This window comes from Pelmatolapia mariae, linkage group LG23 (genome assembly GCF_036321145.2).
Source record: "Pelmatolapia mariae isolate MD_Pm_ZW linkage group LG23, Pm_UMD_F_2, whole genome shotgun sequence".
In the NCBI taxonomy this organism is placed as follows: Eukaryota; Metazoa; Chordata; class Actinopteri; order Cichliformes; family Cichlidae; genus Pelmatolapia; species Pelmatolapia mariae.
The window spans coordinates 40956034-40971668 of NC_086246.1; the positions used below are offsets into that span (position 1 = coordinate 40956034).

The following is a 15635-nucleotide window of genomic DNA, read 5'->3' on the forward strand; positions in this document are numbered from 1 at the left end:
TAAAACAGTGAAAGCACAAAAAGAACCAAACAGAATGATCAAATAATCAATATTTGCATATTTTAAATGAAAATCCTTCAGAAAAGTTGAATTTTTATATGAAACTGTCAGTCCTGCTGCAGACGACTCAGCATCACAAAAACATGAAGCTTTTAAATCTAAGACACGTGTGAGCTGAGTAATGTGTAAAGAAAGGATTCACTCACTGTGTTTTCAACACTATAATCAGCTTCAGAGAAACTGAATGTTTGCAGTAATTCACAGGAGAACAAGAAAGTGCTGTACTGATTACATTTTTATTAAATATAATGATCAAATATCGGTAAATAACATTTTTTTTCCCTCCTTGAACGGCCAGTGAAGGTCCGGGAGCTGTGACTTGGGCCCCACTGTTCTACAGCATGACACATGCAGAGGAGGGTTTGGCTTTGAGCATGTCCACGAGGTTCAGGTTTAACTGGGTGGGGTTAACGTCATGCAGGTCGGATACGGAGGTCTGCGGTCCTTCCCGGTCCGTCTCCCTAGAGGTGACCCGGTACTGGGCCCTGAAACTCCTCACAGGGTTGTAGTCGGGCCTGATGTGGTCTGGACACCGAAACAGCTCTCTGATGATGGCGCCCTGCCGGGTTATGGCCACAAAGCCATCCCTGAAGGTCACCATTCGGACGACAGGGGAGTAGATGTACTGAACGAAGAGCAGGTTTCCTGACGGGAGAAATGAATAAAACTCAGTGGCCGGAATGATGGAACTGTTTATAAAATCCCAGAGGCCAAGCTGTTGGAGAATCTTTTGTTTGCAGCTGACTGAAATCTACAGAGCTGCCACCAGGAAACTGCTCAGATCTGGGAGTGGTCCAGGTGCATAACTGCTGGTGCACGCTTCAGTGCTTGTCTGTATCCCAGAGTTTTGCCTTTTCTGGCCCTAAAACCTCTAACTTTGCAGCCGAACACAAACATGCGTACCTGATGCAACGTCCCAGACTTTGATGGTTCGGTCCTGAGACCCGGTGAAGACGAAGCGGTCGGTTTCAGAGAATGCAGCAGAGAGGACGCCCTCAAAGAGAAAGCCCTAAAAATGAGACGACAGAAGAAGAGACGGACCAAAGGCCCGACAGTGACATCAGCACAAGTCATCCATGCTCATACTCGCAGAGCGTTCCTTTGACCTCTCACCTTGTACTCCATGGTGTGGTCCAGGGCCAGCGGGTTCAGGGCCCACAGCCTCTGCACAGTGTCCTCAGAGCCCACCAGAGCATGAGCCCCCCGGTTACTGACCGTCACACAGGTAACTCCACTGCGGTGAGGCTCCAAGTCGGAGACGTCGCCACCCCTGCCAAAGTCCCGCAGCTTCACCTCCCCACAGCTTGTGCCATACAGCAGCCTGCGGTCGGGCAGCAGGGCCATGGCGGACAGCGGGGCGTGGAGAAGGGGCAGTGCAAACTTCTCCAGAGGCCCCTCCACCGTGGGGAAGTTGTCCCTGGAAGTGATCTCGAACAGGCACACCGAGTCCTCGTAGGCCACCGCCAGATGCTTCTCCTTGGTGCCGGCAGTGAGGCAGAGGACCCTGCACAGGCTCTCCGGGGGAGGAATGCAAAGCGTCTCTTGAGGCAGGGCTAACGGGTAGATGAGGACGGTGCCACTCGTCAGGCCGCAGAGGAGGAGACGTTTGTTCTGAGCCAACTCCAGACAGGACACCTCGGAGGAGACGGGCAAACGCTCACACACAGAACCTGCAGGGGGAGCCAGCATAGACCTCAGGAGGCGTGGCATCAATCATTCTAATGTTTATTCTAATGTTTTCTAATGCTCTGTAAGTAGCCGCCACCTTTCACCTCTGACCTGTGTGGCTGTTCCAGCTCATGACCTCAGTGTGGCTCTGCTGGTGGACGTAAAAAACCTGATCGCCGTCTTTGGTGAGGGCAATGTGGGCGGAGTCTGCAGGAATGCGGGTGGCAGGTTTGGTGCTGGCGTCGTACTTCAGGTTCCACAGCAGGATGGAAGAGGTGGCCGTCGAGGCCGAAACCACAAAGTCATTAAAGAGAAGCACACAGGTGACAGGGGCGTCCGCCCCACACAGAGAGTCCAACAGCGCCCCCGTGGTCACCGACCACACCTGTGAGAGAATAACAGTCCTTTCAGAATAAAATGAGCTGTAATCACAGAGAGACACTCTGTGGCTTCAGTCATCTTTATAAAATGCCCAATGTCTTCAGTGTTTTGAACTGAGTGAATCGGATCGTGCTTCCTGCTGGTTTCTTACTCGTACAAGTTGGTCTGCAGCTCCAGAGACGAGCCGCCTGCCGTCTGAGGAGACACAGGCGGATAAAATGTCATCGTCGTGCTGGAGGTCGAGGAATCGGTCCAGAGAGTCGCCGAGGATGCTGAAGAGGCTCAGAGTGCACTCGTTGGCTGCGGACGACACAAAGAGTCAGGATGCTTCTGTGCAGGTCCGAAGCACAGCGCTCAGCGTTCAGGCCTACCTGCTAACAGAGTTTTTTCATCTTCAGTGACTGAGAAGAAGGAAGGAAGCAGAGGAAACTCGCCAACAGTCTGTTTGCCTGTCCTGGAAATCTGCACGATAAAACGGCATCATCGTTGTCATTGTGGAAAGTAAAAGGAAAAAAAAAGATTTTCAGAGTGAATGCAGCTGCAGACCTGAGAGCGCCACTCAAAATATTTTAAATTCTTACACCACATTTACCTGAGCTGTACAAACATAACCTTTTTAATTGTGATATAATAAATTTACATTTTCTTTTTGTATTATGTATTTTATTGGATAACTATAATTATTGTGGCTTGTTTAATTGCATTTTGGGAAATGTATAGTCACATATTTATAGGCGTACATTTTTAAACCTTTAAAAACCTTAAAATCGTATAATTATTGATCATTAATCTTGATTTTTAATGCTTTAATTTAATACTATTATAATTATTTCAATTATTTCATTTTCATTGTGTGTGTGTGTGTGTGTGAGAGAGAGAGAGAGAGAGACACACACACCTGGTGGAGGAATCCTCCTTTATACACAACAAACACTTTCTCACGTTTGGGGAGCATCAACGTGGTTACGACAGTCCGGTGCCTCACTGAGTTTTCCAGTGGAGTTTTCACCGTTAACTGAGTCCCGTAAACTGGGTGCGAGATTCTGACCCGACCGGAGTTGGACAGATAGACCACCAATTCTCCCAGAACCCCGAGAACCAACCAGACCTCATCGTCGCTGCTGCTCAGGTGGAGCTCCGCCCCATCCAGCTGCCACACCTTCACCTGAAGCAAGAGCAGAAACTAGATCAGACGTGATGAGAGACATTCGGCAGTGCGTGAGCGGAGCTTGGTGCGGAGGCGGTACCTGTGTCCTGGTGTAAACGAAGAGCAGCTGCTCAGATAGGTGGAGGTGCACTGATGAAGGGGTGGAGTCTATAGGCACTGCATCCTCGATGCAGAAGAGCTGCTGGCCATTCATCAGGCTCCACCTCCTCAGTGAGCCGTCAGCAGCCAATGAGAGGCAGTGGGCGGGGCTGCCGATCACCTTGACAGCCAAGACTGAAGCTATAAAACATACAGAAGGCATAATTATCACCTGTGTTCATCTGGAGCCTGGGCAGAGCTTAATGAAGACCCTGCAGCCCTTTTCTGGTTTCTACGTGCTCAGTGTTTGCTAACCAATTCATCCCTGGAAATGGTTTTCTACAGAGGTTTGCTTGGCATGACTATTTTTATTTGCATCACCCATGTGGTTCCTTACTGCAGAGCAAGTCGGACTGTAGACAGATCCGACAGGTGGGGTTTAGAGCCAGATGACCTGGAAGAAAACTGCATAAAACTCACTTATTTTTCGGAGGAAACAAGACAAAAACTGATTGTTAATGCTTTAAAACTGACGTTTATCTCTCTGAAATTCAGCGTCAGTTCCTGTTTTTTTTTTTGTTTGTTGGGTTTTTTTTATTGATTGAGTACCCACTCTGGGTTGGAGTGAGTAGCTGGCTCAGGTGGAGGAGTTTAAGTATCTGAGGTTCACAGCGAGGGGAGATGGAGCAGGAGATCGACAGGTGGATCAGCAAACCTGTGTGCTCAGAGTCGAGAAGCTCTATATATATTTATAAACCACTGAAAAAATAAGATCATGGACGCATGTGGTGGATATTAGCTTCCTCTGAAACGGGTCTGAGCTTTTAATGCCGCTGGTGCCCCACATTGAAAGGAGGCAGTTGGGGGGGTACTGACCAGGATGAGGTGAGGTGTCTCCTAGGAGACGATGGGGCAGGCCCAGGACACGCTGGAGAGGCTGTGTCTCTGTGGGAGTCACTGCTGCCCTAAGACTAAAGAGCATAAATCAGATGAAGCCTGGACTTTTATCGGCTGAAGGGGGCTTGACAGAAAAAATTTGAGTGCTCGTATGGCTCTGCAACAGATCCCATGAGTTACCTGTCTGTGTTTAAGACAGGTAAGGAAACAAGCCTTTAACAGTTACCTTCATCCTGCTGTACAAACGTGGAGCAGGAGAAAGACACCCTGTGTTCTATCGTTCAGTCAGCTGTGTGTTCTGGGCCAGACTCACCTGTGTGTCCCAGCAAGGTGTGGACAAGCTGCTTGTCAAGCATGCTCCAAACCTCCACCACGCCATCATCTGACCCCGCAACTAGGAGCTTTGTCACCACGCTGATGTCCATGCAGACAACACCTGCAAAAATGTCACCGAGTCAGGCTGCTGAATGAGTCAAAGCAAAAACCAAATTAAACCAAAAACGCATCATCTGACCTCCCCGCAGCACACTTAGCGTGTGCTGCAGCGCCCCCCCTGGCTGCTGCAGGAAGCTGCTCCTTGGGATAAGAATTGGATCCGGATACGTCAGTAACCACTCCTCGCACTGGCTACACAGCCGCCCAATCACAGTGGGGAAGGCGGAGCTGAGCGAGGACAGTCGGGCCAACAGCTCAGAGTAAAACAAAGACACTTCTGCGGCAAGAGAGAAGACTGTAAAACTTTAACATGACATGTGACTGTGAGCCAGTGAACACATCTAACTGACCCATGTGTCCCTCCAGGAAGCATAAGCTGGGTTTGATCAGGACCAGAGCATCTCGTATCAGTCCAGTCTCTGTGCAGTCCATGTACTTGGAGCACTGGTCCAGGTCATGGATCACAGAGGAGACACCACACAGCCGGCTCTTAATGAACAGCCACTCAGCACAGCCTGCAAACACAAAGAGGTAAATTGGGAGCAGTGGAGACACACAGAGGTGAACGGAGAACAGTGGAGAGGCACAGAGGTAAACTGGGAACAGTGGCGATACACAGAGGTAAACCAGGAGTAGTTGAAACACTGACACGTTTTAGTTTGGTCTCAGCTGAGAATAGTGGGAGTGAGCGGGCCACACATGCCCCTTTCCCCCTGTGTTGTGTCTTACTAATAACTTCCTGTCGAAGCTCCTCCCACAGACCACTGTGCAGCAGGTGGTAGGGCAGCTCCTGCAGCTTCCTGATGTTAGCCAATCCTGGAGCAACCCACAGCGGCTGGGGCGGGACCTGTGACAGCATAGGATCAATCAAAATGCACCATGGACGCAAAAAACTATTTCCACAGATTGTTTAGGCTTGGTCAGATCACACATATATATTTTTATCTCTGAGATCTTTGACCTGGGGAACTCAGGGGTGAGGGTGATTGAACCTGGAAATAATTGACATCAGACTTTACCTGACTGTAGTGTTTCAAACTTACCAATGACTCATAAATCATGGATCATGAACCTGATCTGATATGGCAGCTTTCACAAACTGCAAACTCGCTCCTATGTGTTTTTGCATTCTCATAAACTCATTAATTAAGAGTTTATGAGAATGCATCAGTTTGAAGGAAGATGTAAAAGCACACTAATTTCCTTATATTCATGAGTACACTATCTTTTTTTTTAAATTAAATAACCTCACAAAACAACTAACTGCACTTTAACTTGAACCCTGATTTTGTACCTTTCTGTCAGACAGCAGCAGTGAGAGACCCGGCAGAGACGCTGGCCTCAGTTTCCCTGACCACCGACCCAGGAAGTACTCTGCCAGGATCCTCAAACTTCGCCCCCGCCGCTCTGACCTCAGATAACGTGCTGAGACCGCCTCGGACAGACGCCTAAACACAAACAGTTTTCATTTCAATTTCAGCTGGTTGCCAGATGTGGATTTAGTTGTTTTTTTTTTTTAATTTCTGATTGATTTGTCTGCTGCGATCAATCATTTCTCAGATTTTCTTACTTGTTGTTGAAGGCGATGGCGGCGACTCCGTCAGTCCAGCGCTCGTCCAGGTGGTCCTCAAGGTCCCGCCTTAGCCGCGCCCACAGGAGGGGCGGCAGCCGGATCAGTGAGGGAATCGGAGGAAGGGAGTACCGGTACACTTCACTGATGACATCATCATCCAGAGACATGACATCACGCAACTCAGCCTCCAGCAGACCCTCCCTGTGGAGTCAAGTGATCAGATGATGAGATTTTTGTGTGTTTTGGTTGTTTTCTGGCTTTCTGAGTTCAGACTTTTAGAAACACTGATCACCTTTTTGTGATCAATCATGTTATCAAAATTAATCGATGGATAAATCCTAACTGAAACAGTTGCGATCTTATGTGGTGATCTGACGTTCGTCAGAAAGGTGTGACCATATCCTCACCTTGCTAGAGTGATGTACCCCAAAGCCCCACCCACCAGCTCCTTCCCGTGTTTTTCCTCCAGCATAAGGAAGAGGTGTGACATCATTTCCTGAGTGCTGGTACCCAGACGCAGCTCTGTCAGTGGTGTGAAGGACGTCCAGCGCTTGGCGACAGACAGGATGAGTTTGAGGTGGAGTGGGCAGCCAGATGACTCAAAAGTTTGCAGCACAGCGCTGCTCTGCTCGCACGTCAGTGTCCGCTGAGACGCTCGCAGGTCTGACTCTATGATGCGTTCACCTTCCTCGCAAGACAAACGCTCTGCCTCAAAGAAGCTTTCCAGAGAGTCCAACTTAAACCGCATGTTAGCAAATGCCTCGCTGTTGGTTTCCATGGAGACAACCACATGGACATTGGGCGGGAGGTCGACAGGCAGCCAGCGGAGCTTGTGAGCGTGATGTTGGTCTGCGAGCTGCTCCACAGAGTCCAGGACGATGACCAGAGCACCGCCCTGCTGGGAAACCTGCTCAAGAACGTCCCAGAAGAATCGCAGCAGCTCCAAGTGAGTGGAGACCGTCAGGGGTGAGGGCGGAGCCAGACCACAAGCCAGGCACACCTGTGTGCAGATGCTGTGGAGGACGTGGTCAATGTCGGGTTTTTGAGGGTGGCAAGCTGAGAGCAGCCTGATCACCACCACTGCCCTGGCCTCCAGTACACCACGCATCTCCTGGGCCAGTTTGCACAGCACCGCCGTCTTCCCCATCCCGGCGCCACCATGAACCACCAGCGGCCTGTGGCGAACATTACTGGACTCCCACATGGCGAGGCACAGCTTCCCCAGCAGCCCCTCCCTGCCATGGAAACCTCTGCAAAGCTCAGCGCTGATGGCAATGTGCCGCCTCGCCTCCGTGACCACCAACACGTCCATCTTCTCCTCTTCCTCGGTGGTTCCCCACATCTTCCTCCGGCCCAGCGAATCCATCGCTGTGCCAATCCGAGCCTTCATCTGTGAGACAAACTGCTCGCAGACGCTGTCCAGGTACTGAGCATGCTCCTTGCACTTCGGATTGATGCTTCCTCTGCTCAGCTCCACAGAGTGCAGGTTGAGGATCTTCTGTGACTTGACGAAGAGCCGTGTCTTCAGCCCGGCGAGGAGTCCCTGAGCTTCGGCATCCAGCAGGCCGTCGCCGGTCACATCCATGAACTTGGCGAAACGTTTGGGCCCCTCCCTGGACCTCTGACGGGGAATCTCACGAACAAAGAGCAGAGCAGCTGATTCATAGTCATTCTGCCACAAACCACGCTCAAACTCCCGCTCTGTGACTGTGGGCAAGAAGAACCAGAAAACACTGAGAAAACAGAGACAACAGAGGGTGTGAGCCACAGATCAGAGAAACTGGTGTCCGTGAGCTTTCACCTGATGTGTAGAAGCGTTGTTTCTCCTCGGCTGTGATGTTGCCGGTGTCCTCGGCGTCAGTGGCTGCAGATCGAAGTAGTCGCAGTAGCCGAGTTTCTGCTAGGCGCCATGACAGGACATCTTTGTCGTGCTGCTTCCCGCTCTCAGGCCGAAGGTCAATGTAATGAGGGAAGTGAGCTATGATTGGCTGAAGGACATAAGTGGGTGGGACAGCATTGCTGTCTTTTTTAAACCACTGGTTGAGTGTCTTAATGCCTTCTGGGTTTTTGGAGAGTTTGGACAGAAGAGCGTCAAAGAGTTTCTCTGGAATGAGGCGAGGAAGAGCTCGGTGGCCGTACCGGTTCCCCAGCAGAGCCTTCAGAGCCCAGAAACAGGAAAATAAAGAGAAGAAGAATGAGCGCACACTTCAGATACAAAAGAACTGTGTCCTTCAGCTTCAGCTCTATGTGTACTTATAATCCACATGTCAATTCCACTAAACACACAAAAAATGTTAATAAAAATAAACATAGTGCTCATTTGTGGCTGCAGTCTAACCTTAACCTTTGACCCGGTGACGAAGAGGACAAAGCACTCACGATGAACGTTGGACCAGCTGACATCTGCTCGCAGCGCTGGATCTCCTCTAGGAAGACCTCACAGGCCTCGTGGTCTCCTGACGGGACGTTTCGGATACCCCAGCGTAGATCCACAACCTGAAGAGGAAGTGACCTCATTCAACACTCAGCAGGTATAAGCCTCCACTCAGACAGCTCACAGCAGTTCAGGGGGAGATGCGTGGTCAGTGGGTTAAATGTGGAGCCCTGAAGCCCCGCACCTGCTCATGGGTCATTCGTTACTCATGGGGTGTGTTTTGGTTGTTTTGGTATTGTGACGCACCAACCAGGAAGTGAACTGTCCCAGTTTAGAGCTCACAGCCAAGATGCTATGCTTCACTGTGTTTAGGCAGTAAAAACTTTTCAGCTGGGTTCAGGAAAGGATCGTGCTTTGGGTTAAAATAGTGTGATGGGAGGTGAAGGTCCACTTTGGACTGAGGTATTTGTTTCACCTCGTCAGGTTTGATGGGATGGTTGCCACATGCAGCAAGGAGGGTTCCTACCAATAGAGCGGGCCAGTTAAGCTATTATTTTTAATCTGTTTGAATAAGTCTTCATTTGGCTGTATAGATGATCCTTTCCTGCCTAATTTCAGGCTAAAAATCGTGATAAACAGTGTAGGTGGTTAACTTGGAGTGGTCCTTGTTTGCTGTGGTTTCCACCGTGGAGCCTTTGTGGCTGTCGAGTGGGGTTTGTAATAATTTAAGTAAAGGAGCTGCAAATTTCTGATTTCTTACTAAAGACTAGGTTGGACGTTTTATGATAACGTTTATTGAACTCGATTTTCAAATAAAGATTTCGTTTTGAAGTTTTTGGTTGAAAACTGGGGGAAAACAAAGAAAAGGCAGGAAGTGAACGTAACAGGCATGTAAGGAGACTGGATTTCAAAATAAAACAGGAAAGGAGTAGAAATGGTCAAACCCTCATGAATGACAGTTTCATGTGAGGTTTAATGAGCACAACAGGTTTGAACTGACCTCGAACACCAGGCCGAGCCCACAGCAGAAGGACCGGACTTCTGGGTAAGCTTTCTCCAGCAGAGCCTTCCTCTCGCTGCTCATATCTGACCACAGATCAGAGAAACTGTCAATCACACGAGGCGCTCAGAGCACAACCAATCAGAGCGTCTGAGCTGGCTTCACATCAAGTTAAGACTGAACAGAAGAGCAAAGAAGGTCTCAGTTGAGAGTTTCAATGAGTGAACCTGGAGCAGAGACGAACCTTCACTCTGAGATCTGATCTGGACAAGTGTACGAGAGTCGAGCTCAGAACTGAGAATGACACTTTGATCCACATCTGGACTCTTTATCATCACGAGCATGCACAACACATCTGGCATTAAAACATCACAACAGATCAAACTGCAGAGCGAGGTACAAAGTTTCAACCTGCTCCACTTTCACTGTGTTTGACGTTTAGCTGATTTTGTGAGATATCTGAAAATATAAGCCTGCATGGTTTGAGCGCTCTCTGGCTGAAACCATGCAGTTTGAGCCAGAAGAAACTGCTCCCTGACCAAAAATAAAGTCTGTATCACACAAACTCTCAGCAGTCTTTACACAACAAGGTCAAACGCAATCTAACGACTTCCCATCTACAGTGGGTACGGAAAGTATTCAGACCCCCTGGTATTTAGACCCCGTCACAACCCTGATCCGGTACGTTAGTCGGGGATGCTGCTAGGACTTTGGCTAATGCATCACCCAGCTTGCGACAAACCACTCACGGAGCATCAGGCTCTCAGTAAGTCTACCTTGAAAATTTTGACTGACACAATTGCCAAGTGGATTCGTTTAGAACACGTGCTTTACATAGCTTTGGTTCCTCGTTTCAAGGACTTGAAGTGCCTCCCCAAGAGTGACAGAGAGAGAGTGGATAAATGTTTACATGTTTTGTTAACATGACTGTGCAATGTGATATTTCAGTTTTTCTTTTTTAATAAATCTGCAAAAATGTCAACAATTCTGTGTATTTCTGTCAATATCAGGTGCAGTGTGCACATTAATGAGAAAAAATGAGCTTAAATGATTTTAGCACATGGCTACAATATAACAAAGTGGAAAATTTAAGGGTGTCTGAATACTTTCCGTACCCACTGTATATTTGTTCAAACTCTGTGTGCATTATGTGGAGATGAAAGGACACTTCAAAGGCATTTCAGCCTTTTTACTACCAAAAAACAAGCACAGGAAATGCTCCATCGCCAATGTATGAAATGATTAAAGCACCTTTCTGCTCAGCTCCATGCTTCTTTTTTTCCCACTTGATCAGATTAACTCTGCATGATCAGAATAATCTTATTCATCCTATAAAGACGTGATGTGATGACATCAGCTCATTACAGAAGCAGAAAAGCAGTTTACAGGTCAGTCTGAGGCTCCTCAGTTTGTCTCATTATTTCAGCTTCAGCAGCATCTGACCCAACAGAATAACTCTGTAGCCTTTGACCTATATTTCTGGAGAACAGTTATCAGTTAAAGTCAGTTATGTTTGAAAAGTGCTGCAGAATCAGATCCAGACTGATGGAGCTGGAGAAAAATAGATCTGTGAAAGTTCTGCAGCTGTTCATCGTTCTGGTTTAATGATGAAGAGCAGCTGCAGAGCTCTTCATCGTTAAACCAGTTCCAGCTTTGATGGGATTTCATGTTTGAGCTTCAAACTGGTGCAGAGCAGCACGCGTAGGTTCGCTCTGAGCCCACAGAGGTAATCTGACCTGTGAACGTGGAGCTGATGAACACTCGGATCATGTTGCTCTTCGTCCTCTGAGCTCCATCTGTCCATCCTCTCAGCACGTCTTGCGGGCCGACCTCTCCTCCTCTTCCTTCTGTCAGACTCTGTGCCATCATCCTCAGCCTGGAACCGGTCGTCCTCCTCTCCTTCTTCTCCTGGCGTCTGAGGCTCCTCGGCTGCGCTCCAGCCTGTTTGTTATCTCAGAGAGCTTCCTCCAGGACAACCATCCTCCCACCTGAGCTGCAGGTGTCCCCACAGAGTGGCGTCAGTGTTGCTGCGCTCATGTTAAACTGGAAGATCTGCCAAACAAAACACCCTTACTGCTCTTCTGCTCTGACTCAGAGTTCATAATGATGTTTACTGTAGATCATTCTAATAAAAATCACAGTTGATCTTGCCAACAGGAGCATGCGGTCATTTAACCTCCTGACAAACTCCAACAGGAGGCGTTGGAGAAAGGACGACAAGACCGGCATTTCCCTGGGGTCGCATCGGGAAGGACATCCGGTGTAAAACTGTTCCAGATCGAAATGCCCGGGGGGGCTGACAGTAGCATCAGTGAGGTCATTTTAGTGCCTGACGTTAATTTGCCCTCAAGTGTTTACAAATACCAACATCAAGTAAACAGCATGAAAACCAGCCTCAGTCTGCAGGTTTGTTTTGAGATAAATTCTCTCGCATCTTCACGCTCACCCAGTGTTCTGATGTGTCCCACCAACTAACAAGGCCATGATGGAGAGATTCAGAGTTACTCACGCCACCTGGATGTTGTCTGCTGTCTGGATGTTGTCTGATGTTTTTGTAAGTACTCTATAGTTCCTGTAATATGAAAGCGCAGCTGGGCAGGGGTTCAGCTTCAGTCGTACAGCTCATTTTAACTAGTTTTAAAAATAAAATATAAAAACAAAAATAAATAAATATGACTGGTCAAAGTCTAACTGACTGAAAGGTTTCGCAGAAAATAAATATTTGCTTTGGTAGATGGACTCGGCCCTTCATACGACATGCCTCATTCACATCAGTTCATGCAAACACTTTATATCTAACAGTCTGATGAATGCATCGGAGAGCTGCTCAGGGTCAGTGTCTTGCTTGTATTTGGCATAAAGACTGGGGCACCCAGGGATTGACCCGCCAACCTTGCAATTCGCAGACGACCTGCTCTTTGAATCTGTAAGGAAATGTTTATTTGTGGATTGCATGAATTCAGTTTGTCATCAGCTGGATGTTAAACTCATCGTTAGTTTCAGGCTGTGTTGACATGGAATCGATGTTTTCATGTAAAAATTAAAGCTATTAAAGAACTGAGAGGATTTCCAAGAATCCCATAATGTTCCTCTCTGTGGGCTCTGCTCCCACCGAGATTGGCTCACCTGCTCAGGCGTTAAAGTGAGCTCACCTGTGTTTACTAAGCCGGGGCCCTCAGGGGCCGCCGCTCACAGCTGCAGCTCATGCTAATTACGTGCCAGAAGAACAATGATAACAAGAAAAACAAAGGTGGACGGTCGCAGAGCGGCATGAGCCTGAGCTGTCGTTTTTTACTTTTACTGCCAACTACCTTCAAACCTAAACGTGCAAAGTGATGAGTACCTCACGATCAGTCTCTATGGCTTCACTTCCTTCACCTGTTGGCTGTTTAAGTGGTTCTTTGGCACTGCTGCATGAAGCATCAACCAGCCCAGCAGGTCAAAATCTGATTTATATGCACGTTGCTGTAAAAACGATGGAAACCACGTTTCTGAGCTTTTTCAGTGTTTCATGTAAAACCCAAACATTAAAGTCTTGATGTAAGCAGTCTGGCAGAGTGAGCACTTCAGAGTGAGAGCAGCTCTGAGAGCATCGTCGGCACTCGGAGGAGTTTCCTGGTCGGATGTAACCTCCTCAGAGAGCTCCAATTGTAAAAAAAAAACAAAAAAAAAAAAAACAGCCTGAAGGTGAAAATGGAGAACAAACAGTTGATCCAATGTAAACACGAACCTGTCGGGGTTTGGATCTCCTCCTGCAGGCACTCGAGTTCATAAAGCAGAAAGAAGCAGCAGCTGTTTACTGCTCTGCTGCAGGCTGAAAGTCAGCAGTTTGACTTCTTACAAGAACAACAAGCTTCCAGAAAGATCTCTGTTTTATTACTTGCCAGATGAAGCTTTATGAGTGGTGAAGACAAAGAGACGTCACAACTTTAGGTTCTAGAGAGATTTTTAGAGTTTGTTCTTCAGTGAAAGTTAATCAGACACGGTCTCACTGATTTAGATGCTGAACACACAAAGCTGCAACTCCTCTGCCCTCCAGCAGGTCTCCAGCTGTGGGTCAGTCACCATAGACTCCCATGTTAAAAATCAAATGTTTTTCCATTAAGACAGTTGCAACAGATAATATATACTGTATGTAAGGTTTAAAGGAGAGGTACAGTTGATGAAGAGTATTAAAACTAATTATAATGTGACCTAATGGCAGAATATACAATGGAAATAAGTAGGGACTTAAACCAGATCCTTGAGGAACACCATACGAGACAGTGAGACTGAAAATGTTCCATCAGCAAGATTGAATCACTCAAACACAAGGCATGGATCCCTACCATGTGGTTTGATCAAGATTAACGGTAATAAAAGGTATCAAATGCAGAGCCAGGCTCACATTTATCTGCGAAAGGTTGTTTGAAACTTTGAGGAGAGCCTTTTCCGTAACTTCCCACACCACACCACAGCAAGAATATTGTGCTTCTCCAACAACCTTTTCTAACATTTTGACAGTAAAAGGAAGTTGTATGATGCTGGATATCACCCTTACATCGCCTTCGTGTCCTTCCGTCTTCTCTGAACTCTTAAAACCTGTTTTGGAAAGAAAAGATGAGAGATGTCTCTGACCCCAGTACATCTGTAGAGACACTTGTGGACGATTTAGCCGAGTCAAAGAACCCTGCACAGGAATGGCACGGAGACAAAAACAGACACTTTACAGCCAGACTGAAGGATGCCAAGGACAACCTGGTGAAAGATCCTGCAGACTGAACCTTCCTTGGTCAAATGAAATGAAACTGGCGCTAAGTGGACACAGAGACGCTGTGAAGCACGGCGGTGGCAGCATTATGCTGTGGGAACTGGGAATCTCATCAAAGTAGAAGGAATCATGAAGAAAGGAAATGTGAAGATGATGAAGGAACCACTGAGAAGCAAAGCTGGGTCTGGGTTGTTGCTTTGTCTCCCAACCAGAGGTGGGCGTTAGTGTAATATGATTGCTTTTTTCAAGTAATGAGTAAAGTAAGGGATTACTATTGCAAAAGAAGTAATTACATTACTGTTTCTTTCCTGTAAACACACTGCATTACTAAACCGTGATTTTGTTTGTGAGTGTCTCATGACAATGACGTCCGAGCGTGCAACAGACGTGTGTAGATCAATAATGGATAATATGTAGTGCGGGAGTGAGTACGACCGTGCAGTGTTTAAAGCATGGAAGTACTCACATTACTTTGAGTTTGATTCCGTAAAAAGTGACAAAACATTAGCGTCCACTTTACACTGCATGGGAAGAAAACTTCTTTTTACAGCATAAAAATAAAACTTCAAATCTGAGCAAGCACCTAGCACGCTGCCACAGGAATGTGAAATTCACAAAGAAACCCCCGGATCTCCCCATGGACATGGCCACTGAGGCAACGGGCAAACCTCAGACGGCCCCACTCCTGCTAAAGAGGTAAAACTAGATTTAAGAGTGATAGGACTTAGTACTGCTGAATCTTTGATTTTATTTATTTTTGCTGTGTTTTACTTGCATCTATTTAAAAATTTGTAATTGTTTTATTTTTTATGCTGGAATATACAGAAAATAGGTTTAAATGTTAAATTTCTTCAAGTCAGAGAGTGTTGCATATAATTTTTTTTATTTTTTTTTTAGTTAAAAGATTAAAACTAAAACAAGTTTTAAAAAGATTTTTTCATTTGATTCAGTTTTATATGATTGATTATGCAGAGAAAATAGAATTGGGCTGAAAGGTCTAGTGCTTTATTATGTATTGAGGTTGTGTATCATGTTTTTAAAAAGTAACTAAGTAATGAACTAATTACTTTTGAAAATAAGTAACCAGATAAGTAACGAGATTACTTTCTTGGAGAAATAATTAGCAATTAGTGACCAATTACTTTTTTAAGTAACTTAACCAACACTGCTCCCAACACAACGACCCAAGAATGAGCTCCAGAAGACCAAAGTGAGCGTTATTGAGTGGCCTGCACAAAACCCTGTCCGTGG

General features: G+C 46.9%; 1 protein-coding gene across 1 annotated transcript; it reads right to left on the reverse strand.

Moving 5' to 3' along the window:
- Nucleotides 1–328: 328 nt before the first annotated feature.
- Nucleotides 329–11404, reverse strand: nwd1 (NACHT and WD repeat domain containing 1). Its single transcript, XM_063467410.1, has 19 exons — nt 11371–11404; nt 9635–9720; nt 8640–8756; nt 8062–8416; nt 6668–7967; nt 6258–6461; nt 5982–6135; nt 5417–5534; nt 5038–5202; nt 4767–4964; nt 4566–4688; nt 3357–3556; nt 3006–3274; nt 2481–2563; nt 2261–2409; nt 1840–2113; nt 1174–1730; nt 964–1069; nt 329–705 (listed from the first exon to the last, which is right to left on the reverse strand). Exons 1-19 carry the CDS (start codon nt 11402–11404, stop codon nt 395–397), a joined length of 4803 nt encoding a protein of 1600 aa, XP_063323480.1. The 3' UTR covers nt 329–394.
- Nucleotides 11405–15635: the final 4231 nt, after the last annotated feature.

Excerpts from the sequence above, each read along its gene's own strand:
- nwd1 (XM_063467410.1), bottom strand. The coding sequence starts at position 11,404 with ATGATCCGAGTGTTCATCAGCTCCACGTTCACAG. Across the intron at positions 6,136-6,257 it reads GCCATCGCCTTCAACAACAA|GCGTCTGTCCGAGGCGGTCT; the intron begins GTAAGAAAATCT and ends GTTTGTGTTTAG. Across the intron at positions 3,275-3,356 it reads TCGTTTACACCAGGACACAG|GTGAAGGTGTGGCAGCTGGA; the intron begins GTACCGCCTCCG and ends CTCTTGCTTCAG.